Below are 25,395 nucleotides of genomic sequence, written 5' to 3' on the forward strand. Positions count from 1 at the left end.
GGCGACCACCAGGCGAGCGCCGCGTGGATGGACAGCGACGAGACGATGAAGTTGGCACCCCGCCGGCCGCCCAAACGCCGACCTCCCTGATGAGTGGCAGGCACGACGCCTTCCCGCCCGCGTCCATGCTGCCTGGCGCTGCGCCCACAGGTACATTTTTTTCGATAAAGGGCGCTTTTACTATCTCAAAATATAACATCAAGCGATACGAAGCATTTGTAGTATCACCTGGCCTCTAGGATGCACACAGGCAAACATAAAAAATCTGACAAGAAAAAAAATGACAATTCGGCAACAGTAGAGTCCTATAAACCGACACTATGCCTATGTCGTAACGGTTGGTGGACTGATGCGGAGATTATGCTGCCAGCCATGTTGGGTAAAAAACTCCATAGCCACCTGCTCCAATCGCGTACACACTGCCTTGAATAGCGGTTGGTACTCCGCACGTTGTAGCATAGACCACATACGAAACGAGTGTGTACAACAGAAAATAACATGCAGAGGAGGAGCATTTTTGTCATTAAAAACCAAATCGTTTCTACATAGCCAAAGCGACCATAGTAAGGCGTACGCTCCCACCCTTATTAGCGTTTTGAACCTATTTAAAATACCGTCCAACCAATGACCAAAAATATTGGCAACACTTGTGGGCGGATACAAATTTGACGCTATTTGGATGACTGACCACGTAGAACGCGCAAACTTGCATTCAAAAAAGAGGTGTTTGATTGTCTCGTTATGAGTACAAAAACAACACTTCTTACTTCCTGGCCAGTTGCATCGTGCAAGGTTGTCTTTGGTTAGCACAACACCTCTACGAAGATACCACATGAATATTTTAACTTTTAGTGGAATCTTTGCCTTCCAGATTTTCTTGTTATTGCTCTCCAGTACCTCAGAATGCGTGAGCGCACGATACATAGAGTCTACTGTGAAAGACCCCGATGTAGTAAGGTTCCAACGAAACACATCACGACCTTGCGTCAGGTTAATCAGATCCAGACGGGATAAGAGATTATGCCATGGCATAAGTCGGGTGCCAACCAAATCCCGCATGAACGAACGAAATATTCGGCGGGGATGAGCTGAGCACCTGCGCAATAGTATTGTTCTTCTCGTGAGCAATGTTGTACAAGGCTGGATATTATTCTCGAAGACTGGCATTGCCTAGTTAGATGTCTTCCCAGAAACGAATCTCCGACCCGTCCTTTATCGCGAAAGACCCAAAGCGAAAGAGTTGTTTCTTTGCCGCCATTAGGCCAGCCCAAAAGTGTGAGTCGTCAGGTTTCTAATATGCCTGAGACACCGCCTTTTGGCCTAGATACTTGTTGTGCAGCATGGTTTGCCAAACACCATCCTCAGTAAAAAGTTTGAACAACCATTTACTAAGTAGGGCCTCATTCTTGACCTGCAGGTCATGAATTCCAAGGCCACCTTGGTCTTTCGGCCTACAAACCATGCTCCATTTGGTTAGCCGGTATTTTTTCTTTTCACCATCTCCTTGCCAAAAGAATCTGGACCTAAAATACTCCAATCTTTGCAAGACCCCTTTTGGGAGTTGGAAGAAAAAAAGCATATAGAGAACCATATTTGTGAGGACAAAGTTTATCAAAACCAGCCGTCCTCCAACTGAGAGCAACTTGCCTTTTCAACTGCTCAACCATTTTTCTAGACGTTCCTCTACATGCTTCCACTCCGCAATGGTGAGACGTCGACAATGAATCGGTATTCCCAGATATTTGATCGGGAATTGGCCAAGTGCGCAACCAAACAGGTCCGCGTAATCGGCCGCTACCTGACGGCTTCTCCAAAGCAGAACACTTCGCTTTTATACAAGTTAATTTTAAGACCTGACATTTGCTCAAACGCCGACAATAGGAGTTTCATGTTTCGAGCCTTGTCTAGGTCATGTTCCATAAAAAGTATTGTGTCATCAACATATTGCAGAATAGAGAGGCCACCATCCACAAGTGTGGCACTACCCCAGCAATTTGCCTGTCCTGCTTGGCGCGCTCAATCAGAATAGCCAACATGTCAGCCACAATGTTAAATAACATTGGAGACATGGGGTCACCCTATCGTAGTCCTTTTTTTTGTCTGGAAGTAATGACCTATATCATCATTGACTTTGATGGCCACGCTACCTCCAGTTACAAAATTTTGGATCCACTGGCACCATTTTTCAGAGAAACCTTTCATCCTTAGGGCCTGTTGGAGGAAAGACCATTTGACCTTGTCATAGGTTTTTTCAAAGTCAATTTTGAATACTACTCCACTTAGGTTTTTCCGATGCATCTCGTGAACGGTCTCATGCAGGATTACTACACCATCAAGTATATTCCTTCCTTGCATGAAAGTCGTTTGAGATGGTCGGACAACATGGTTAGCTACCGAGTTAAGCCGATTCGGCCCACAGGCACATAGCCATAGTCACCACCTGGAGCGAAGGATCTCGCCGTGGCAAGCATGGGGTCGCGTGGTGGCGTCTCGGCATGGTAGTAAGGGTCGTAAGGTAGCTCCGGCCGCTGCAAGGGCAGCGTTGGTTGAAATCGAGCGGGCGGCGCAATGGCGAAGTCATTGCCTTGAATTCGACCTGTGCTCGCCATGCGGCGAACAATGTCGAGCACAGGACGGCCGTCCACAAGGGCGACATCCCATCCATGTCACTGCTGCACCTTTACTGCACCTCGCCGATCTATCAAGATGTCTGCTGAGCTAGAAGAAGCACTTGTTTCGTCAATGACACACATGACAGACTCTCCCTCTCCCTCTCAAAGACAGTATATTGTACTATGAATGAATGTCAGTATTGATAGAATAAATTCGAGGTATACCGTCGATCATCCGAGGACCAAGCAATCACACGAGCACGACACCGAGATTTGTTAACGAGGTTCACCATCCCCGGGGCTTGACTATGGGTGCTCCTCCCCATGACACCGCTACAATACCGCACCCGCTCGCCCTGGACACCGGCACATGCCGCCGGTTTCCCCTGCGTTCCGGTGCTATCATGTTGGCATATGTTACATCGTGTGTCTATCCCTGCTATATATGAGAGGCCTAGGATACAAGTGTCCTATTAGGACACGACTCCATATCCTATCTAAACACAATACTACTCAGAGTCCAACTGTAACCTACCTTGTACACAATATTCGACACAACTCTAACAAACTCCACCTTGGGGAATATTCTCCATCACCTTGAATTCGTCAATGCGTCAAACTTCCATGTACATTGGAGTTGAATTTACCCCATGAGTACCACTGCTACTCCAAAGACTCCATATGACTCCACCTGCAACTTGTAGTCCCTTCTTTTCTTGACCACAGTCAACACTCGAGCAAAATTAAGTTCCTTGTTACTCTAGTCCGTGCTCCCAACTTCCAGAGTATCCGTCAACGCCATCACACACCGATCACTGACCTGCGTGAAAATGAACAACTCACATATTGGGTGTCACACATAAGAGTTACCTGAACTCAACATCACCTCTCCTTTCTTGACTGCCTGTCTGAAACTTGAAGGAATTTCACCATTGCTTGTAGTCATCCCGAGTCAAATTCGTAGTTGTCTCACCACATGTATGACCACCAGAGCCCTGGCCCGTCTCCATGTCCCGTGCTACCGCACGCCTCGCCGCTATTACCGTGTCGAGCCTCCGCTGTCCCAGTCGAGTCTCAAGGGTCGCAAAACCACACCACTCAACCCCTACTGCAGAGTACCATTGATCATCACCGACCGATGACGAGTTTTATGCTTCCATCAGACCACTGGGCTCTAGTCCGAACTACGTGTACCTCGCTTTTTCCCCTTAGCTGAAATAGGCTTTGATTCTCTGGATCCTTACATCGTAGCCCCTCAATCCAGCTCCACCTTCAACATGACTCCATGGTAGATGATCAGTCCACCCTCGCGTCCCGTCGACTTCAAGCTCACATGCGTACGCCATCTTGAATCAACCCCACGCCAGAGTCTTGTCGAAGCCACACAAGCCCTCGGGGCCTGCGCCACGTGTTTCCACGCCTAGAAGTCGGTCACCATCGGCATCACACTCCTATGTCGTTGTCGCCGATCCCACCATCGTCTTCTGTACCAACCGACTCGCGTCGATCCGTCAGACTACCTAGTCCAACCCAGCCGAACTTGTCCGGCTACATGACACGCTCAAGGCTCCCAAATCGCCTTTCCGCGAATTTCCATCCATCACATGATAATTCCATCTTAGCTGAATTGACTTCCCGCAACGTCTTCAAGCATGCCTGTTGTGCCAACAAATTTTTCACCCTTGTCCGCCATAACTCAAGGTTTTCAGTCCCGTCGAACTTCTCCATCTCAAACTAGGTACCCGATGGTGCCACAGTTCTTTATACGGCTGACTTTCTGAAAAATAACCGAGCTTCTTTCCACGATGCCAAAGTATATAAGCAAACCTAACTTGGTCACCTCCCCAGTACTAGTAGCAATTCAATCAAAACAATGTTGGTCTTCACGTGGTGTAGCTTCTAGGCTCAACTCTCAATGCTAGCTATTTGCTTTGTCAAATCCTTAGCCTTCCTGATGTACGCATATTCCTTGATAGACTTTTTCCTTGCCGATTGATCTGCCTCGGTCCGTGTCACACAAGGACTCAGTCCTTTTTTTTGTTCCAAAACAAAACTCCTTTCACTCGACTCAGCTTCTACGGCCTCCAGCACCAGCAACGAGCACGCGCCACTGCTCCCCGTGACCTGGGCCCGCCGTGACCGTGATCTCGGCGAGAACCACACCATAGTCACGACTGCATCTCAAAACTCGGTACTTCCTCTGAATCAACAATCAACAACCTTCGGATAACCTAGCTCATGATACCACTTGTTAGAATAAATTTGAGGTATACCGTCGATCATCCGAGGACCAAGCAATCACACGAGCATGACACCGAGATTTGTTAACAAGGTTCACCAATATGGCTACATCTCCGGGGCTTGACTATGGGCGCTCCTCCCCATGACACCGCGATAATACCGCACCCGGTCGCCCTGGACATCGGCACATGCCGCCGGCTTCCCCTGTGTTCCAGTGCTATTATGTTGGCATAGGTTACATCGTGTGCCTACCCCCGATATATATGAGAGGCCTAGGATACAAGTGTCCTACTAGGACACGGCTTCATATCCTATCTAAACACAATACTACTCAGAGTCCAACTGTAACCTACATTGTACACAATATTTCACACAACTCTAACAAGTATTCTGATAGAAGTTATCGGTATCTTTTCCCGTCTACTCTACTCTGCTTGTGATTGGTTGCACTTGCATCTTGCTTGACTAGCGTATATACAGAATCACATGACAAAAGAACAGATGATTTCTTGGCATGAGCATCTACAAAATACTAGTAGAGGAAACTACATGTTCTTGTATAGTTGTATTCTCCATGCCATCTACTGATGACAGAAGAAACATGTCACACAGTGAGCCATATGCTAGAGTCATCTGGTGTAACAAATGCTCGTATGATTAGAAACACATAATTAGAGGACATCATCTACATGGAATTGGTAAAACAAAGTACTCACCCCGTTTCATAAATCTTGTCGTGGTTTTAGTTCAATTTAAACTAATACCACAACAAGAATTATGGAACAGAGGGCTACCATTGGGTTTTCTAAAAAAAACACTCAAGATGTAAAATATATCCCTTAAAAATGAACATCGAGTCCATATCAACATCTACTCCCTCCGTTTCAAATTACTCGTCGCTGAAATGGATGTATCTAAAACTAAAATACATCTAGATACATCCATACGTGAGACAAGTAATTCAGAACGGAGGGAGTAAATCACAATATATTTTAAACAACTTTTGACTTGAGTAAAGTCATAGAGAGGCTTCCACGAGAGTTGAAGCGTCATTTGAATTCACTTCAGGAGCGGCTTTTGGAGAGCATGAATGGGAGAAAGGCTCCTCAATGTACAATTCCTTAATATGCCTGTTAAATCAATTTTTTTTGAATTTTTGTTGCTAATTGAGTAGCATTTTTAGGGGTTTCCCACTTGATAGATCTCGGCATGGTTTTTTGGTGCGTGAGATTAAATCGCTCATGGCACTCCAAAATACTTGTATTGCTCATGTTCGACGAAACAACAACATTGTCAGTCATACTTGCTCAGTATGGTAGAACTAGTGGCCGTATTGCTGTTTGGCTAGGTTCAGGCCCTGATGACATTTTCGAACTTTGTAACTCTGAGAGTAGCTTGGCCACGTGAGTAATACAAGTTTTTTTCCCGCCAAAAAAATGGAGTTACTAAACTTCTTCTGCCAATGATGTTTTCTGCAGATAAAGATGAAGTTAGATCGCCCAAAAGAGCATGTACTGAAAGGAGAAATGTGCTGGTCACCTAGATCAACGGTAAAGGAAAGATACCATCAAATCAAAGTTTCTACCTCCTCTCCAACCGGCGTTTGCAAGGTTTAACATTTCTTCCCAATTCCTGTGTGAACTCTTCAGGTTAATGATGTGTTAAACTGAAACTTTGCCATTTCTGTTCTTAATTGCAGCCCAACAAGACCTGATCCTGCAGCAGGAGGAGAAACATGCTTAGAGACAGGACTAGGTGTATTCTTGAGCAAGGTGGGTGTTTCATGCGATGTAATGTGCACTAAAATGCTTGCGGATCAAATTGTGCCCTTTTTTTGCCCCCCTGCAGAGAACAAAAAACTTGCAGCCATTAGAATCAAATGTCTCTGTGAAAGATTGCAATATTTAGTCAGCAAATTTTGGAGTGAGTATACTCCCTTGTCCAGCAAATTATCAGGCAACAAACTGCTCTCTTTTTCAACAAGCACATTGACCAGATCATACTGTGCTGCATACATGGAGTTGCAAAGGTATGTTTAAATTATTGTCATTGGAAAACCTTCAGATAAAGGCCTTACTCGCTGCAATTATTTACTGTCCATGTATCTTTTTTCACAGATATCTCAACCGGCCACCGAGGAAAGGGCATGGCATATCAACACAACCTGCATTACTGAATTGCAAAAAACGTAGTTGAGTAGCCCAAAGTCGGCAGCACAATAGGAGGGCAAGTGGCAAAGCTAACTGCATCTACACAGTGGTTTCAGTCTTTCAGAAGGCTAGAACCGAGTGGACTACCATGGGCAGAATGCAGAACCACAATGGTGGTGACAAGTCTGGCATTTGTAAGATATATAAATAAAAGTATCTCCGTGGAGCAAAAGGAATTAGGAAAAGATCGACAAATTTCTGGTACCACATGCATAGAAGACAATCCAGAACAGATCAAATAAACAAGGACACAAGTGTGCCCGAATCCTGTAGCGACTGCTGTGCCTTTCCAACAAGAACTGATATGAAGAAACCTTCTGTACAGTTTGACGATGTTAACAAGGAATCAACGCTTGCTTTGTCAGACCAAGCTTCCCGGGGACAACATGTTCCATTCGATACAAAATTATAAGCAGTTAGCACATACAATTCCAGTGTCATCTTTTAGGGGATATAGACTTTAATTATGATGAAAATACATGCCATAGAAAATTTAGATAGTTCTTATAAAAACAGTCAGCCACAAATGGCATGTGCCGTCACAAGCTGATTTTAGTAACGCTCTCGAACCCGTTGGTGCTCTGGTCACTGCCGCAGCTCATGATTATTAGGGTTCAGCAACAAGAATTTTGTGTTGATATAACACTAGTAAGTAAAAGGGTTTGTGATTTTTCTTTCTGCTTAATCTCAATCCAACAAATTACACTCTCTCATGATTATTCTTTTGCCCTTAAGATGGAGGTACTCCTTAATTTCTGGCAGCACTTCCTAAAACTTGTGTTGGAGTAGCGAATGATATTAACCGTTAGATAAGGAACTTCCAGGTTGAACAGCTATTTCTTCTCTTTTAAATCACTCGTTGGATTCTCCAGTTTGTTGTTCTTCTCAGAAGGTGTAACCACAACGTCTGAGTTACTGAACCCAAGCTCCGACATATCTTGCTTTGCCATCAGGTTCCTGGATTGCAAAAGAATATCGTGATTAGAAATCCTACTAGATGGAGCAGCATCAAGCCAAAAATAAATAAATGAAAAGCATCTTGCTTATGAGCCTGAAACAGTGAATTTCAGATGTCAAAGTTGGTAAGAACCCTTCCCAATGCAAGCCAGAACTTCAGCTTATAACATTTATTCGAAATATCAACTACTGCAAGCACTAAACATCTCCTAGAAGGCTAGAACAAGTAGTTACATATTTGTTGCCTGGATGGTAACACTGTTGGTTGCTTCCCGCAACCATCAAATAGACAAACCTGGATGCAGCACATTACACATGTGTTGCGCCAGAGGAGGCAAATAACCAAACATGTAAGGAGGCCAGGCTTGGTTTGCTGTAGGCTAATGAAGCAATAAACTGTTTCCTCACTCAACTACTAAAAACGGCTCAAGACATGATGTTAACATGCTGCGGCAATAAATAAACTGTATTTCTACTGTGGCAAGATTTTCTTGCCCATGCATACTGGAGTAGTTTGCTTGGCAAAGTTAATTTTTTGTTTCGGTACCAAACACCTGTCCTTGCCTGGTGAGGTCAATATTAAGTTTGCTTCCGAGGCAAGTGCACCCTAAATCATTACACATAAATTGGTGGCTGTGCGAAATAAAAACAGGTGAGTCAACTACATTACTACAGTACAGTAGTTCTGAAACTAGCACACAGGGAATAAGCATGCCAACCTCTCCATCCTACATTCCAAGTATTTCTTCGAGAACATCCGGCATTTTTCAGACTGAGCTCCTGTCGATTTCAGGCAGGCAAGATAGTCCTTCTTCTCCTGTTTTGTTTGAACAGGCAACTCTCATATAACACTTGCTAAACATTACACCCCTATGAGAAAAACAAGAGTGATCGCGACTTACCAGGTCGCACTCATGCAAGTGGTCGAGGGGGAACACACCTTTTTCAGGTGGTACAGGCCTCGCTCCCCTGTTTCCGCCAAACGCGCCACCTGTGAGGAAGTCACAAGGTTAAGCAGCGGCTGGTGTATGATCTATGATGCCAAGCTAGTGATGTACTCCCTCCGTCTGGAAATACTTGTCATCAAAATGGATAAAAGATGATGTATCTAGATGTATTTTAGTTCTAGATACATCTCTTTTTATCCATTTTAATGACGAGTATTTTCGGACGGAGGGAGTATGATCTATGATCTATGATGCCAAGTTAGTGAGCGTGAACCTACTACATGCATGACATGAGCATTGCATAGGAGATGAATCGGAACGACACGCCCTCACCTGCACTCATTTCCCAAGCACTTGAGGATTGAAATATTGATGCGGGAGCTCACGATGCTCCAAATACTGCAGGTGACACAGGGCACAAGTCAGCCAAGGTTCAGGCATTTCATCGAACAGGTCAGGTGCGCGCCCAGTGTCATGCATGCGTAGATTCACCGAAATTTAGAGCGCCAGGAGAGGAGACACTCACAGGTCACAGCGGTGGCTTCGGCGCGGTCCCCTTCAAAATTCTGCACGCCGGAGCGAGGGATGGCGCGGGCGGATGGAGCCGGCCAGCGAGAGGGAGGAAGCTCGCGCAGGGCCGGAGCGGAAGCAGATAAGCGCGGGATGACCATGTTTGGGCCGGGCCCAGGTACTACGACGCCCTTCTGTTTGGGCCGGGCCATTCCCGCGGGCCCAAGGACGGCCGCGTAAGGTGCGGTCTCGTATAATAGGGTCTGGCAGCCAGCCTACTCCTCCTCCTCTCCTCCTTCCGCCGCCACGCTAAACCCTAAACCGCCGCCGCAGCCATGTCGCCGCCGACGCAGCCGCAGTCGCAGCTGAAGGACAAGGCGGCGCACGGGGTGCCGCGCGCGACGGCGGCCAGCGCCGTGGCGTCCCTCACCAAGTGGATGCGCGAGCGCGCGGCGGAGGCGCCGCCCAACCTGCTCGCCGACGAGCGCGACGACCTCGTCGTGCTCCAGCTCTCGCTCCGCCGCGTCCCGCCCAGGCCCACAACCAAGCCGCACCTCCTCCCGCTCCCGCACCCCGTCGTCGCCCACTCGGCCGCCTCCGTCTGCGTCATCTCCGACGACCGCGCCGGCTCCGGCTCCCCCGCCGCCGCCGCCATCCTCGACGCCGCCAGGTCCCTCAAGCTGCCCGTCTCGGAGGTCGTCCCCTTCTCCGCCCTGCGCACCGACTACCGCCCCTACGAGTCGCGCCGCCGCTTCGCGGCCTCCTACGACCTCTTCCTCGCCGACCGCGCCCTGCTCCCCATGCTGCCCCGCCTCCTCGGCAAGGCCTTCTACTCCACCAAGAAGGCCCCCCTCGCCGTCGACTTCACCCGGGCTGGCTGGCCGGAGCAGGTCCGCAAGGTCCTGAGCTCCACTTTCCTGTACCTGCGGACAGGGACCTGCTCGGGGGTCAAGGTGGGCAGGCTGGACATGGAGGAGGAGCAGATCGTTGACAATGTGATGGCGGCAGTGGAGACCGCCGTGGAGAAGGTGCCCAAGAAGTGGGAAAACGTGATGGCTCTGCATTTGAAGGCTGTGGATTCGGTTGCACTGCCAATATACCAGGTTGTGCCGGAGTTAGGCATGAAGATTGAGGTTCGGGTTGCGCGATTGGAAGCAGGAGTTGGTGCCGGAGAGGTCATCGATGCTGCAGAAGTTGGGACTGGCAGCAAGTGCAAGGACAAGAAGATGAAGGCGCTGAAAGATGCCAATGGTGGAGCTGAAGCTTTGAAGTACAAGAGGAAAAGGAACAAGAAGGATCAGACTGAAGATGTTGTGATGGAAGAAGCCCAAGGGGCGACTGAGAAGAGGAGGAAGAAGGAGGCTGCTCCTTCGGTAGAGGAGCTTTCTGCTGGTGAGGACCTGAAGACCCCAAAGAAGGGCAAGGATAAGAAGCGTGCTTTGGACAAGGAGTTGGATGATGCCAGCCCTGCAGAAAAGAAGGGTAAGAAGAGTGAGCGTGAATCCAAGGAAGCCAGCAACAAGAAAAGTAAGGGCAAGAAAGAAGATATCAAGCAAGCACCTGAGGAGGTGGAGGATGTTGGCAGCAAGAAGAATAAGGGGAAGAAGAAGAAGAAGAGCATGAAGGGTGATTCTGATGATGGTGAAATCCTCTTTGATGGAGAAAGCACTCCCGCTGCCCTTATAGCTGACAAGGAAGAGAAGAAGAGCAGGGGGAAGAAGTCAAGTGGCGATAAGATGAAGAGATCCAGGGCAAGGGTCTAAGGTTGTACTCTTGTCAGTTGAATGCCGATCTCTTGAATTGAGACCAAACTGCATGTTGTATGCATAGATAAGCTGGTTAATCTGATTATTGTCAGCTGTGAGAAGCAATCATTGCGGTATCCGCTTTTTTTTTTTGTATTAGGAGATTGCACTTGAGATTATACTGCTGAGTGTAATACGGTGGCGTTGGGGAATTTCTGGAGTAGTTTCTTCAGATTTTAGTCGCTTATAAAGCTTTGGGGTAAAAGTTATGGTGGAACTGTTTCTCTTTTCATCTTTTGTAACCAGGATTCATGCTTTCATATCTAATTACGGTGATCAATCACTTGTGACTTGCTGAAACGTGTGGTGGACTTTTATATCCCTCTGCTCGATGAAATGCCTCGCCATAGAGAGACAGAGATCCTAACTCTGCCATTCCCTTCTCTTCAGAAGCTCTTGGTCTATTTGGTGCAGCAGGAAAGGGGTGACTTTGCTGCTGAAACGGCAGAGCTTTTTATCTCCCACAGAGAAGAATGGATTCCTTTTTCATTGGTATATACTCCCTCTCTAAAGAAATAGAAGAGCGTTTAGATCCTAACTTTTAGATGTTTATATATTCATTTTCCGCGTTTTCTAAAGTCTGAACACGACTTGATGCATCAATTGGATCAAAATGGTTCTAATGTATTTTCATCTTAATTGCTTCTTGCTTCAGTTTTAAAGCAGCCTTATAATGCAGATCATTTTAGATGGATATATAGATTACAGTGTGAATAAACGGTAGACCTCGTCTCTCCCTTCTTCCTTAAACTGCTTCTAGATTTTCTGAACTGTTTGTAGTTTTGACTTCCACTTGTCCATGAAGGATCCCCTGGGTATTACCACCCAAAGGTACTTTTTTGAGATAATGACCTACAGATGTTTATGAGGCATGCATTCTTTTTATGAATTGGAAGAACATCAATCAGCAAGTATTTATGGCTGATGTCTCCTAGATGAGATAATTTCCCCCAAACTATGTGTGATTCATTGCTCTAGGTACTACTTTCTACCGCAGTACACTTGGATTTGCACATTTTGAGTCCTGCTTCTACTAATTTGACTTATGATGTCCATGGTTTTGGATGATTGGAGGCAGCTCATCTCTTATCCTATGGTGTGTGTTGTGCTCCTCTCGGTTGTAGTTACTTTTACATTATTATACTATTTAAGGCATACATGATATATTGAACGTCATGAAGATTTATTTCCATTTCTTCAGTTCTAATAATTTACGCAAAGTTCCGTCCAGTAACTAGACTGATTTTTTCTTGACCGTTGTTCTCTGGAGCTCATTATTTTAGTCCCTTTCTCTTAGATTTTTGACTAATCTGGCTGCTCTGGTGCTCCAGTTTCTTACTTGCAGGTGATGATCTTGCTGCAACTTGCTGCCTGGGTTTACAGGTTGGTGATTCTTCTAGCCCTTGATCTTCTTCTGTCCACGTGTGTCGTCTGTGCTTATATCTAAGTTGGATGCGACTATTCTTTTTCCAGTGAGCTAGCTGCTGCAGTCCCGCTCGTTTCTTTAGAGGACACAGATGACAGAAATGCCGCCATGGGATCAGGTCGTTACCTTTTTTCTGTCTCTGTCCGCGTGTATCCATGCAATTGTTTGTACGTCGTTTGCCGACTTGCATGTGTATATATGCTTCTTTCGAACAATGGTCGTTTGGATGCGTATGCCCATATTTCCATTTTTTGTGAAGTGTGTAGTACAACCACTGGTTATTCCTTGTAATATCCAAGTGGTATAAGAGATTTTGGTAGTGCGCCATTAGCATATTCTTTGTTACTGGATCACTTCAGAGTTGGGACCAAATATTGTTGACAAAATGTTACTTTCTTCATATACAGTGAATTACCATTTGGATCTCACTGAACCCCTAACCTCTTGGTCGCCTGTGGTTTCGTTCTGTCTGCGGCGATGGATTGCTACCTCTGCTCCGTTTCTGTGTCGAGGTTTGTTCTTCTTACATCCTCTTCCTTCCTTTGCCTCGTCACAAGCACAGGCCACACAGGCCACAGAGCCTAAACTCTATTGGTATGCAATTGGAAAATCAGCTGGAGGGGAGCTTCAAAGTTCTTCACAGTAGATATGTCTACTCCCTGTATTCTCAGACCTGTGTGACTGAACCTAATAATCCACTATATGTTACTGTTCTAAATTTCTTAAGTTCTGTATTGAGCCTCTGGCTTCAGACTTGGATCACCAGATTGTTCAATTCTTTTTGTGCTACAAAACTACACAATCACTACTTGATCATTTCAGTCTCCGGTTCTGTGTACATCAATATCTCTACCACTATAATGCATCAGTTTTGAATTTGGATTTACCACCCCACCAATTTTTTAGTCTGCTTGGGTACTGATTACGTGAAGTAATAGCTAAGATACAGTGTAGAGAGTAAACTTGCCGGGTGGTACATGAGAGCATTTCTATAATGGTTGGTTCGATCAATCTTTTTACTGATTTATACTGAATTAAATTTCTTGATGTGGCGATAGGGTGTCCAGTGTACATGATTGTCGATTAAATGTGTATATCAACTTCTTCCAATTTGTTGGTTAGTACAGGAAATGCACGAGTTGTCAATCAGAAAGAAGTTCAATTCTTCAAGCAAGAACTCCAGACTTGGCTTTCAAATAACTACATTGTGATGATGAAACATGGTCAGTCCGCACCATCGCGTCTGCAAGATCACCTTCCAGTTTGCACCATTGTAAGTCCATCGCAGCTGACCAACCAGTAAGCAAATCCTAGATTGTTGTTAAGAGCTCCATTCTACATGTGAGTTATGAAAGAGCAGTTGCTGTAGTTCTGCTTTACTGGTCCAATGGATTTGCCCTGCCTCACTGTCATTTATTCAGAAATTTTTACTGGTTTGCTGATGTACAAAGGGCTGATCCAGCTCTTGTCATTTGATCAGAATATGCGTACACCATGATGGTTGGTGAGAAATCTGACAAACAGTTATGGCGTTGTGCTGTTGGAGCTGCTAACAGGTCGTGCACTTGTGCGACCAATATAACTGGGAGGCGATCTCGTAGCATAGGCCAAAAAATTACATCAGGGACAATTCTCTGGGTCGACACTAATCTGGATTTGGAAGATAAAGCCGCTGTCAATCATTCAGTTGTTGAAAATTGCTCTGCTATGTAGAGTAGTTACCTGCCGCCGTGTGAGAGACTGGCATGTTGTACTTGTGTTAAGCGCGTCGAAAGATAAAGATAGGGCCTGGGCGAGCTCTGCATCCTCATCTGCTTCTGATCATTCTTCCAAGAAGGATAGCTGATGATGTATATATTTATGTAAGTTCAGTTAGTTGTTCCCTTTACTTTGTTACTTATGGTGGGGATTAGGGGAGCCTGTGCTCATTCTTTCTGTCATTGTTTTGTAGCAAGATAAATACTAGTGACTGACTAGAGTGTCCTTGTGTATGTTAGTCTCTGATCTGATGACGGAGCACCATCCAGTGTCAACAACTTGGACTCCTAGGACGAGCACCATCCCGTGGCTGAACGCGCTCGGTCCTGTACATATCCTTTGCGTCACAGAACAGCGTCGATGCCCATCAGATGACGGAGCTGCCACTGGGCGGCCGTTCCTATATATGGCTCCTCCTCCGGCCACCGCAGGGGCTCGGGCTCGACGCCAAGGACGGCTTCAAGTCGGAGTGGCTCCCCACGGAGGCCAACAGGAACCCGCATGTGCGGATCGTCCCTGGCGCACCAGTCCCGTCCGCCGGCGTGCCTTCATGATCCACTGCGCGTGGAACTCATCCTCAACCACTAGTAGTAGAAAAAAAGAACTTGCGTGAGGTTCTGCTGTTGATACTCTCTCCGGCTTTATTTACTCCGCATATTAGATTTGACTAAAGTCAAACTTTGTAAAATTTGACCAAATTTATAAAAAACAATACAAACATCTACCATAACAAATCTATATGAACTGAAAGTACATTCAATAATGAATCTAATGGTATTGATTTGTTATTGTATATGTTAATATGTTTGTTTATAAACTTTGTCAAAGTTTAGAAAGCTTGACTTTGACCAAAGCTAATACGCGGACTAAATAAAAACAGAAGAAGTACCTTCCTTGCGAATTCACGTAGGCGCACCCGTCCCGGTACTTCATGCTGCTGCCTGCTATGGTTTACTTATTCCATGCAGCTCTACCCTGCAAGATTTTTGTATTCTTGCCCAGTCAAGAAGCATGAAGAGAAAAAAATAGAGCACCATCCATTGATCGGCGAGTTCTGAACAGGAGTTCAGCACTGCATGCAGCACACAATTATTAGGGCGTGTTTAGTTGCCGTCTGCTACAGTGCCTGCATCACATCTTCTCAACCCAGTCTGTTTGAGCAAAAACAGGCCATAATACGCCATATGCAATTTGTTTGGTTGCCTGCATCTAGTGTCCCTGCATTAGGTAATACGCAAGTGCATTTTGTTTGGTTGGCTGCATTGGCCCTAGCGGCACATGAACACGGCGTTTGGTTGCATATGGCGTACATGTTGTGCTTATCTTGTACTCTAGTTGGTGAGCTTACTCACAATGATCACACCTAACACACCAACGCCACAACACAGCAATGGTGATGAACTGGGCGAAGATGATGAAGTTCTTCAGCTTCAGCGCAAATTGACGATCCACCTTAGCAGCTTCCACTTTGACACCTCCAACCTTGGCACTGTCAACACTGCTGCCTCCGAGCTTTCGCACCCATGCGGAGTAAGCTTGTTCTGCTGCCTGCCTAGTCTTGAACCCTCTATAATTGCTGTTGCTATACGATGCCACTTGTGCATTGGCTTCTTCCCGTGAACTGTAAACCCCTGAAACCTCACCGATGAACACCGCATACCACTTGCCCTAGCAATGCACAAGAGCAAGAGTTGAAGCAGCAAATCAATGGAGCACAAGTAGCAAGCAAAGTAGCACACAAACAACAATGGATCAGAAGAGAAGTAAAGCATGCATGATCATACTACATAGCAAGTTCAACCTAGCACTACCTTGGTGTTAACCTACCACCACACCCAAAAGCGGGTGTCGTCCTACCACCGCAAGTTCACCATCAGCGTGAGGGGTTAGTATATACCACCTCACCAAAATATACATACCATCAAATCGTTTTTGAGCCCTAGCTACACAAAATGTACGTCGTCATCGTCGCCACCGCCATCGCCGTCGGGGATCCTGCACGCTCACAGGCAGCACTACTCTAGTAGTAGTGCTTGCCCAGCCAGCTCCTGAGCCACATCACCCTGTGAGCGTCGGCCATGGCAACGAACCCAACACCCTGGGCCTTGTTGTCAAGCAGGCGGCTAAGAGCTGCCATGAGAGCCTCATCGCTGAAGCCATCCTGGGTCATGACATCGCCATATAGGTCAGGGTGGACGTCGAGGGGCTTGCACTCCCTGATGGCTGTTGCTACCTCCTTAACCGCCTCAGTCATGCTGCAAAAGACATTGATCTCCTCCTCCATCAGGCCTCCTCTCTTCCTCTTCCTATCATGGACGGGGTCAAATGGCTTGTCGAAGGGCTTCGCAGCGGGCTTGTCAGGGCCATCAAGGACCTCGACGTCCGGTGTCCCGGGGAAGTCTAGCATGGGAGAACCAAGAGGCTCACCCGAGCCCATGGCATGCTTCCCAGTTGCCAGCCCGAAGGAGAAGATGTGCTGCATCTGGCTGTAGTTCTAGATGGGTGTGTTGAGGAACCCAGCGTCCCTTGGGTGGTCCTAAGAATGAAACACAAGTGTTGTTAGTTGCGATTAGGAGTAGGCAATGGTGGACAGTATGAAAATGAAGAGGGCTGTGAGCTAACCGCGACATGGCCGGCGTAGTGCTCTGCCTCCAAAACTATGGAGCAAGTGTTCTCATCCCATGAGGCGCCGCTAAGGTCTCTCAGCTTGGACACTTGGATCCATCGACTTCTCTACTTCCTCAGGTGGTTGTACACCTGGGTGGTAGACACCTCTTGCCCACAGAACTCGAACACCTGCTTCGCAACGATGTTCAAGTGCACCCCCTTGTCAGTCCTAACTCCACTAGAGATGAGCTCACACATCTTGTTCAGCACGAACGTGGACATGAACGACTGCCACTTCATGTTGTTCGACCTACCATCCTTCTTTGCCTTTGCTGCTGCTAGCTTGATTGCAGCGGCAGCAGCAACAGCAGGAGTTGGCTCAACGAGCACTACTGGCACATAGAGGGAATCAGACTCGAACACCTCTGAATCAGGTGCCATCTCGGACATAGGTTGCGAGTCCTCGACAAACGATGGAGCAAACTGGCTGCCGGACACGACAAGGCCTGACTAAGATCTTGCGTCTGCGTGGTCATGTCCTACAATCGTAGCACGCATTGACAGTGAGCATAGCACACAACATACCGGACAATCCATGAAAGCAGGAGCATACATGTACATCACTATCACAGCAAGCACATGCTTCATCACTATCATACTAAGCATATCGGACAATCTATGAGCAGGAACATACATCTACAACAAACATCATGCTACAAATGGACCACCAATAGCTACAAATCACAGATCTAAGCATGATTCCACACAAGCACAAGGTTCAACTTCAAACTCTACTACTAATCTAGCCTACCACATGCTTGAACATCTAGCCCTACCACAAATTGCAACCGCGGCATAGCAACCAACCATATCAGCTCACAGATCAGACCAGTAATCAACCATGCATCTAGATCAAACCCTAGCTGCAGCTCAGATCTAGCTAGAAGGGACAACGAGAAAGGGGGATTGAACTCACAGAGGCCATGGCTGCAGCTTGAGGACGAGGGGGGACGATCGTGGAAGATGAACGTCGGCCGGTGAAGGAGCGCCGACGCCATGGACCGCCGGCCAATGAAGATGCGCCGCTTACCTGCTCGTCGGTGCCGATGCGTGTCGGGGGGAAAGCTCGAACGGAGGAAGAATGGTGGCGAGAGTTGGGGCGGTGAGGGAGGGGTTAAATAGGGGTGGACTCGGCGGGAGGTGAGCCGAAATCCTCCCACCGATTTTTCAGCGACGCGGGCGAGCTCACGCCATCTCCCCTACTCGCACGAGGGGAGAAGCGCGTCGCCCTCCCTTGCCTCGCCCGAGCCAAGCTCGCGAGCTACTGTCGATTCGTGTGTTTCCCCTGGGCCTGGCCTGGACGTGCTTTAAGTTTCGTGCGATGCGGACCGCATAGTGAACGCAGGAAACCAAACGGGCCACTTTCTTCCCGCGCGGGCCAGGCTGGGCCTAATGCGGGCAACCAAACACGCCCCTAGTACACCGCATTCTTACAAGCTCCAAGTCGCCAATGCGAGTCAAAGACATTTGCACTCAACAATTGGTCTCCGACCTTTGTGGCAAAGACTTTGTATTCTGCCTCTCCTGATTAATCAATGAAATACAGCCCTAGGGCCGTCTTTTCGTAAAAAAAAAGAACTATGTAAACAATTGTAGCAAGAATTTATGAATAATTCATTTCGTTCAAACAAATTCTCAGCATACACACTTCAACATGAAGAAATTCATTTGTGATTGTCCCACAAGTATTTGTTCCTTGTTACAATCTTCATATGGCTGACCTTACACACTATCGATCAGGTGAAAGCTAAATTAAGCTAGCTACTATCAGAGCAGTTCGTTTGTGTCATTGTCAGATGTAATTAACTAATTAGCTTATCATTACAATAACATGAGCAATAAACCTATGGCCAGCATGCCCTTGCAAAAAAGGAGCCCCTTGCTCCTCGGATCCATCCCCACTGCATACACGTGTGAACCACTACCATGTCAGAATTCTTCATAGGCAGAGTTCTGATATTTCTATCTAAGCAGGAGACACTTGGAGGATTTTATCCACTCGACCATAAAGGTGATACAAAATTTGCGGGAAGACAAGCTGAAGGACGAGCTTAATTATTCCAAGCATGAGGATACTGGCCACTCAACTTTGAAGCTAATAGACAATATGCAGACAAGCAAGCTGAAAAACAAATTCAATCAGTCCAAGCCCCATTCTTATCGCCTGTAGTGACATATCTAAGAAAAGAGTGCTCAGTTTATTAATGCAAGTTCAATTTAAGTGAGAATCAATTTATTGCATATTGCCCCTTGTATTATGAGGACAGTGACTCTGATGAATTTCATCCAAGAGCGGGAGGGAGTGAATTTGATGTTGATATGAGTTGATCTCCTTGTCCTTTATTCAAGTATAGGTCAACTTTAGCTCTTGTCTGTTCTTAATTCATTGATTCAAGTAGTGGCGGAGCTTGACAAGAATATCTAGGGGGGGGGGGCAATGACGAAAAAAAATTAACCAACGGCAACAGACAAGAACTTGGAGCCTCCAGGCAAATTTATACTAATATTACCATATTGCTCGCAAAATACATGTATGATTAGCAATATATGCTCCATTACTCCATAAGAGAACTAATTACACCAAAATATACAACTTAGTCTACTTGTACCGCTTAGTCTTCAAACTCAAAGACATTCTGTGAGCCAACTAAGAACTACAAAAGGAGTGGTACTACATATCAGCTTTTCGATCACTTATGCTCTTGAATTCCGCTAAAATGTCCTCAAAGGTGTACTTCTCTGCAATTTCACGCTCTATTTGAACAACCAAGTTATTGGCGAGATTCTCATCTTCCATCGTATTACGCAGCCTTGTTTTGATGATCTTCATACTGGAAAATGCACGTTCAGCACTAGCTATAGAAACTGGAAGAGTAACAAGTAGACGAAGTAGCCTGTCAATTAGATGGTAGATTCTATCTCTTCCAGTCTCAACAAGGAGTTGGCAAAGGTCAGTCAATGTTGATATATTTTTCAACTCTACATCACTGGAAGCATCAGGAACAAAGAGTTTTAGTTGGTTTTCCAAGCCATACACGTCTTGTTGACTAAAATCTGTTGGGTAATACTTCTTCACCAACTCACATATATCACTACCTTCAAAGTTCAAAAGATTTAAATTTATTTCTAGGAATTAATGTGGCACTGGTGGATAGAAGATCCATCATCTTCTCATTGAACATGCGATCCAATTCATGTAGTTGGCTATCAAGAGTTGCACGAAATATCTCCACTCGAAAATATTGCTCCTTAGTGAAATGATCAGGCTGATGCCGTGCACGGCCACCACGCATGATATAAGTTTCCTTCATGTCTGGAACTTCAGTGCCATGATTCACACAAAATTCAACCACTGTGCAAAAGAATTCCTCCCAGCCATTGTCCGATCTCAAGATACGAAGACACTCTTTTGTTGCAAATACTAGACGAATAACATTTACAATGTCTTGTGACCTCTTTTGTAAAGCCTGACCAAGTCCTTCAGTTATCCCTAATATCTCCTTCATCATACATAAGATAAAGACAAACTCGAACGAGGACAAATAGCTGAAAGAAGTGTCAGCATCAACACGTATTGATCCCACTACTGATCTATCTGAAGCCATATCTTGGATAACAAAATTTACTGCATTGAACAACTTCATAAGGCTATGAATAGAACCAAAGTGAGAACCCCACCTAGTGTCCCCAGGTCTTTTAAGTGACCGAATCTGATTTGCCCCTTGACCAGTCTGAATGCTTCCATTTTCTATCATGCGTGCTAGTTCTACCAGCTGGGCATCATGGAGCTCATCATGGCGTTTTGATGAGGAGTCAACAGTGTTAATAATGAAGATCAATTTCTGAAAAAACTGGGCAACAGGAACCACCTCTTTGGATGCATCTACTAGTGCTAGTTGCAACCTGTGAGCATAACAATGAACATAGTATGCATATGGGCATACCTTGAGAAAAAGAGACTGCAATCCATTTAGCTCTCCTCTCATGTTACTAGCCCCATCGTATCCTTGTCCACGAAGATTTTGAATATCAAAACCATTTAATGATAATGCAGAGCACAATTTCTCTTTCAGTGTCATGGCCTTAGTGTTGGCCACATGTATCAAATCAAAGAACCGCTCTTGTGAAAAGCCAGCTTTATCAACAAATCTGAAAACCAATGCCATTTGTTCTCTTTTAGCCACATCACATGTCTCATCCACCAGAATAGAGAATTTGGAATCCCCAATTTCTTCACAGATATGTCTCCTAACTTTAGATGCATATATGGACAAGATTTCCTTTTGAATATCTGTAGATGTGTACTTTGAGTTGTATGGAGAATTCCCCAAAATGACTTTGGCAAGATCAGGATTGAACTCTGCGAGAAGCTCTAACAATTCGAGAAAATTTCCTTTATTCTTTGACTCAGCTTTCTCATTATGTCCTCTAAAAGCGCAAGACTGAAATGTGAGCCACCTAACAACCGCAACAGATGCTTTTAGCCTTAAACGGTTTCTTTCTACCTTTTCATCATCCTTTGCTGCTACAACATTTTCTAAATGGCCTGCCTGGTTCAACAATGCTTGACGTTCTACGACTGCATTGTTGTGTGGTGAGCATGGTGTAGAACCTTCATGGCCTAAGAGTGCACAATATTTTCTATCATTCAATTCTTGCCAGTTGATTTGAGAATGCCAGTAGTAGATAGTAGTACATATGGAAAATGTCAAGTAGTAGCGCAACAATGGTTTGTCAGAGTTTACTGCCTAGCTCAAGCAACATCATCCATGGTTGGCTGGGATTTATTTTTGGGGAGTTGTATTTAGATAAAAGGCAGGCGCTCTGCCAGACTTCATATAGATAGGGGAAAATAAAAAGTGTACAAACAATATTTACAAGACAAAAAAGCCCTAGAATTACATTCCATTTGCCATAGCTAAACCCAACTGGACAAGGTCCTCCTTGACGAGGTAAGCAACATCTAACACCTATAGAGAGGCATTATGGAAAATCATCCGGTTCCTCTCCTTCCATACATGCCATAACACATAAATTAGCACCTTGCCAAAATGCTTACGCATCGACGAGTCCAAAGCCTCAACATTTTTGTTCCACCAGTCCTTGAGTGTGGAAAAAACCGTGGCCGAGCTTGGCAAGATCGAGGACCAGCCAGTAAAGATACCCCAAACGCTTCAGCCAGCAACGACACCTCAAACAATTTGGACAAACGCTTCGGACAAAAAGGCATGTTTGGGGTATCGTTGTTTCATGAGGAGGTGCTATTATGTGTTGTCAGTTCTATCGCTTTGGTGCGACTGGTTTACTCTGCTTTGATGGCTGGGACGTGGGAGTATTTGTTTTGATGGAGTTATAATTGCATAAAGGTACACCGTCTTTGGGGTCCAACCGTCACACATTGGACTGATCCCTATTTGGTCACGTTTTTGATAGGAAACCTAACCATTGGGGCCCATTGGTCGGGGCTGATGTGGCAAAAAAACACGTCTACAAGAACACATGAGGTCGTATCCTTGCACGCACCCAGCGCGTACGGCGTACCAGTACCTCATCGCCTGAACTCCACCCGCGCCGCACAAGACGTAATCATGGCATCATCGGCCAGCACCCGTAGTACGAACACAACCAATGCATCACAGTCGACCCGCGTCTGTGGCCTTGCCCACGTTGTCCTGACCACCGCTTCTGCTTGTTGCCTCATGCGTGCGTGTGTTGGATGGCCGGAGCTCGTGCATGGCAGGAGCTTGGAGCAGATGTGGTGCCGTGGCTTAGCATCGGTGCACGTGGTTCGGCTCGATGGAGCTGCAAAGGCTCTCGCGCTTTGCTTCTTCGTTGGTTGGCGCATGCAGGGTGCTCGGCAAAATTCCCGAGACCTATTTGTCGGCGTCGCACAGGCTGTTTGTGGCGGCGCCGGCAAGGCAAACTGTGATACGGCACGGTGCTCAAGCCTGGCTTCAGCATTGAGCACATCCAAGGTTGCCTTGATGACTTGAGCACACAAGAAAATGGGATGGCGAGGCTGAACGCATTCATGACACAAGTGTTGCTTATAACTTTTTAGGTTTAATAACATTAATAATATTAGTAAGCTCATGTGGCTTAAACAAGACTGCTGTCATGAATGCAAATGCGATACACATATAGGTGATGTTCTTTGAACATTCTGATATCTTATTTTTCCGAGTTAATATGAAATTGTTGTGAAGTTTTAAAAGTGACATTCAAATTGTCAAAGGGCAAAAACATAAGAGAAGCAAACATGCTTGGGCATAACCTAGGTTTTTTTGAAGCTAGGGGGAACAAATGGGTGGGATCCAACTAGCAACATAAAACTAATTATCCCTTTCGAAATTGTTCCGAGGGGCTGTGGGAATGTCCAGGTGATTCTGGGAGTGTCTCGGATGGTCCCAGAAGGTATTTGGAAGATTATTGAAGTTTCCGAAATGTTCCAAAGTGGGATGTACCCTTGGCTAGCCTAGGGGGCTGCAACCACATGGGCCATAGGGGCCATAAGTGGTATGCACCCCCAAGCTTTCGGGCCAAGCTGAAAAGTTAGGAAGGTGCTTCGGAGGTTAGGGGATCCTGGGAGGATCCTCCTACCTTTGGCGTGCTATCCCTTGGAGGGGTCAACCCCTCTCCAAGACGCACTCCCCGGACATCTATAAATAGATGGGAGGGACGCTCCCTAGAAACACACACATCGAAAGGAGACGCCCCCTACGTAAGCTCTCTCTCTCTCTCTCTTTCTCTCTCTCTCTCTCCGTTCCATTGATACATTGCTAGGCTGTTTTTCCTCTAGTTCTATGGCGGCTCTATAAAGTGTTGCCAAATTGTTGATATGGGATGCATGGTTACCGCGGTCGTGCTTTTTACTCTTAGTCAGGATTTTTTGGGGCTGGGAGGTAATACCTAGATGCAGGAATCTATAAATCTTCATCGATATCAACACCATCTTCGTTGCATTGTGTTGGTGAGGTTGATCTATCCATGCATCTTCATAGTGTTCCCATGCATGTTCGTAGGTACGATATATTTTATTTTGTATTACGTTCCGAAACACATTGCTCCCATATGTCCTTGTTGACAAAGGGTTGCATTGTAGAGGAAAATAGGTTTTTGGTGGTAAAATAATCACAATAGGCTAGTAATATAATTGCTTCTAAAGGAAAAGAGAGCGTTTATCACATGTTTTCTAAGTTCTAAGCCCAAGAGCAAGATATGCTCCGAGTGGTTTGTTGGAGCCCTTGACATTGTGGCCAATTTCCTTGCAATTTCCACATCGCAATGTTCTTTTCTTCGCTCTAGCATAAGCAGTACCACTCTCCTTAGGCCCTTTTGGTATAGTTTTTTATGACATTCCTGGCTAAACAATGTACCCTGGTGGTTCAATATCTACTCTTGATGGCTTAACCCACTTAGATTCATGTGGAACAAGGTATATCATGTGTTCATATGCTTTCCCATAAGTTTCGAACTTGAAGAGATCATCAACATCATCTCAGGCCATTATGTAGCCCTAAATATAGCTGCACAAGCATGTTCACAAGGAACACCACATAACTAAAATCTGAAACAACCACTAGTCTTATTAAGCAGGTTTACTTCATAGGTCATGTCTGTGTAGTTTATTTGCCAAATCCCAGCACCAAATTGTGAGTTGTGTAGTACCTTACTTTACTCTTAGTACAATTTATACTCTGGAATGTTCTATGAATATAGAAACCTAATAATACACTAGAAATAAAAATTAAGATATTAGTTGGACATTATTGTTTAGAAACATTTAAAATGGTCTTTAATGGAACTAAACTACGAACATAAGCACATACATATTTTTATGTGGGCATCATATAATTTGTGTAATTGTCACAAAAATAATTCAAAGATAATTTCAATGACATCATTGAATTTTCATTTAGTATAAACAAAGTGATCAGAGATACACTACAACTGATAACAAACAACACCGATTAAATATACTAATAAGATTATGTGATTAATTATACTAAGTAAAATAATAAAATGTTCTAATTAAAATTGTAGTATGATGAATAAATAAATAAATAAGTATATATTTGGTATAAAAATATTTAGAAATTAAACTATACATGACATATACATAAAAATATGTACATTAACCTGGTCTGGGACAGGGAGCTACAGAGCGATGGTTACGAAGTGGGGAATGACTGCTTAAAGCTGGAGGTGACATTCTATCATATGGAGAGCTTATTAGTTTTGTAATCTTGTGAACTGAGAGGA

General features: G+C 45.4%; 3 protein-coding genes across 4 annotated transcripts; 2 read left to right on the forward strand and 1 right to left on the reverse strand.

Annotated features, from left to right (window-relative positions):
• Nucleotides 1-7,548: 7,548 nt before the first annotated feature.
• LOC123098509 (cytochrome c oxidase assembly protein COX19) lies at nt 7,549-9,622 on the reverse strand. Its single transcript, XM_044520544.1, has 5 exons — nt 9,494-9,622; nt 9,301-9,366; nt 8,923-9,011; nt 8,740-8,837; nt 7,549-8,020 (listed from the first exon to the last, which is right to left on the reverse strand). The coding sequence occupies exons 2-5, from the start codon at nt 9,308-9,310 to the stop codon at nt 7,897-7,899; spliced, it is 321 nt and encodes a 106-aa protein (XP_044376479.1). The 5' UTR covers nt 9,311-9,366; nt 9,494-9,622; the 3' UTR covers nt 7,549-7,896.
• Nucleotides 9,623-9,768: 146 nt separating this feature from the next.
• Nucleotides 9,769-11,574, forward strand: LOC123145300 (ribosomal L1 domain-containing protein 1). The gene has a single exon (XM_044564678.1). It carries the CDS (start codon nt 9,813-9,815, stop codon nt 11,238-11,240), a length of 1,428 nt encoding a protein of 475 aa, XP_044420613.1. The 5' UTR covers nt 9,769-9,812; the 3' UTR covers nt 11,241-11,574.
• A 96-nt stretch (nt 11,575-11,670) lies between these two features.
• LOC123145310 (uncharacterized) lies at nt 11,671-14,729 on the forward strand. Of its 2 annotated transcripts, XM_044564699.1 has the most exons (6): nt 11,671-11,774; nt 12,614-12,665; nt 12,756-12,826; nt 13,116-13,220; nt 13,836-13,981; nt 14,189-14,729. In XM_044564699.1, exons 1-6 carry the CDS (start codon nt 11,756-11,758, stop codon nt 14,204-14,206), a joined length of 411 nt encoding a protein of 136 aa, XP_044420634.1. In that variant the 5' UTR covers nt 11,671-11,755; the 3' UTR covers nt 14,207-14,729. The 2 variants fall into 2 exon arrangements, with proteins under 2 accessions (XP_044420634.1, XP_044420626.1); XM_044564691.1 differs by lacking the exon at nt 14,189-14,729 and having other exon boundaries at nt 13,836-14,011.
• The last annotated feature ends 10,666 nt before the right edge of the window (nt 14,730-25,395 follow it).

The sequence above is a fragment of the Triticum aestivum genome, chromosome 1B (assembly GCF_018294505.1).
Source record: "Triticum aestivum cultivar Chinese Spring chromosome 1B, IWGSC CS RefSeq v2.1, whole genome shotgun sequence".
In the NCBI taxonomy this organism is placed as follows: domain Eukaryota; kingdom Viridiplantae; phylum Streptophyta; class Magnoliopsida; order Poales; family Poaceae; genus Triticum; species Triticum aestivum.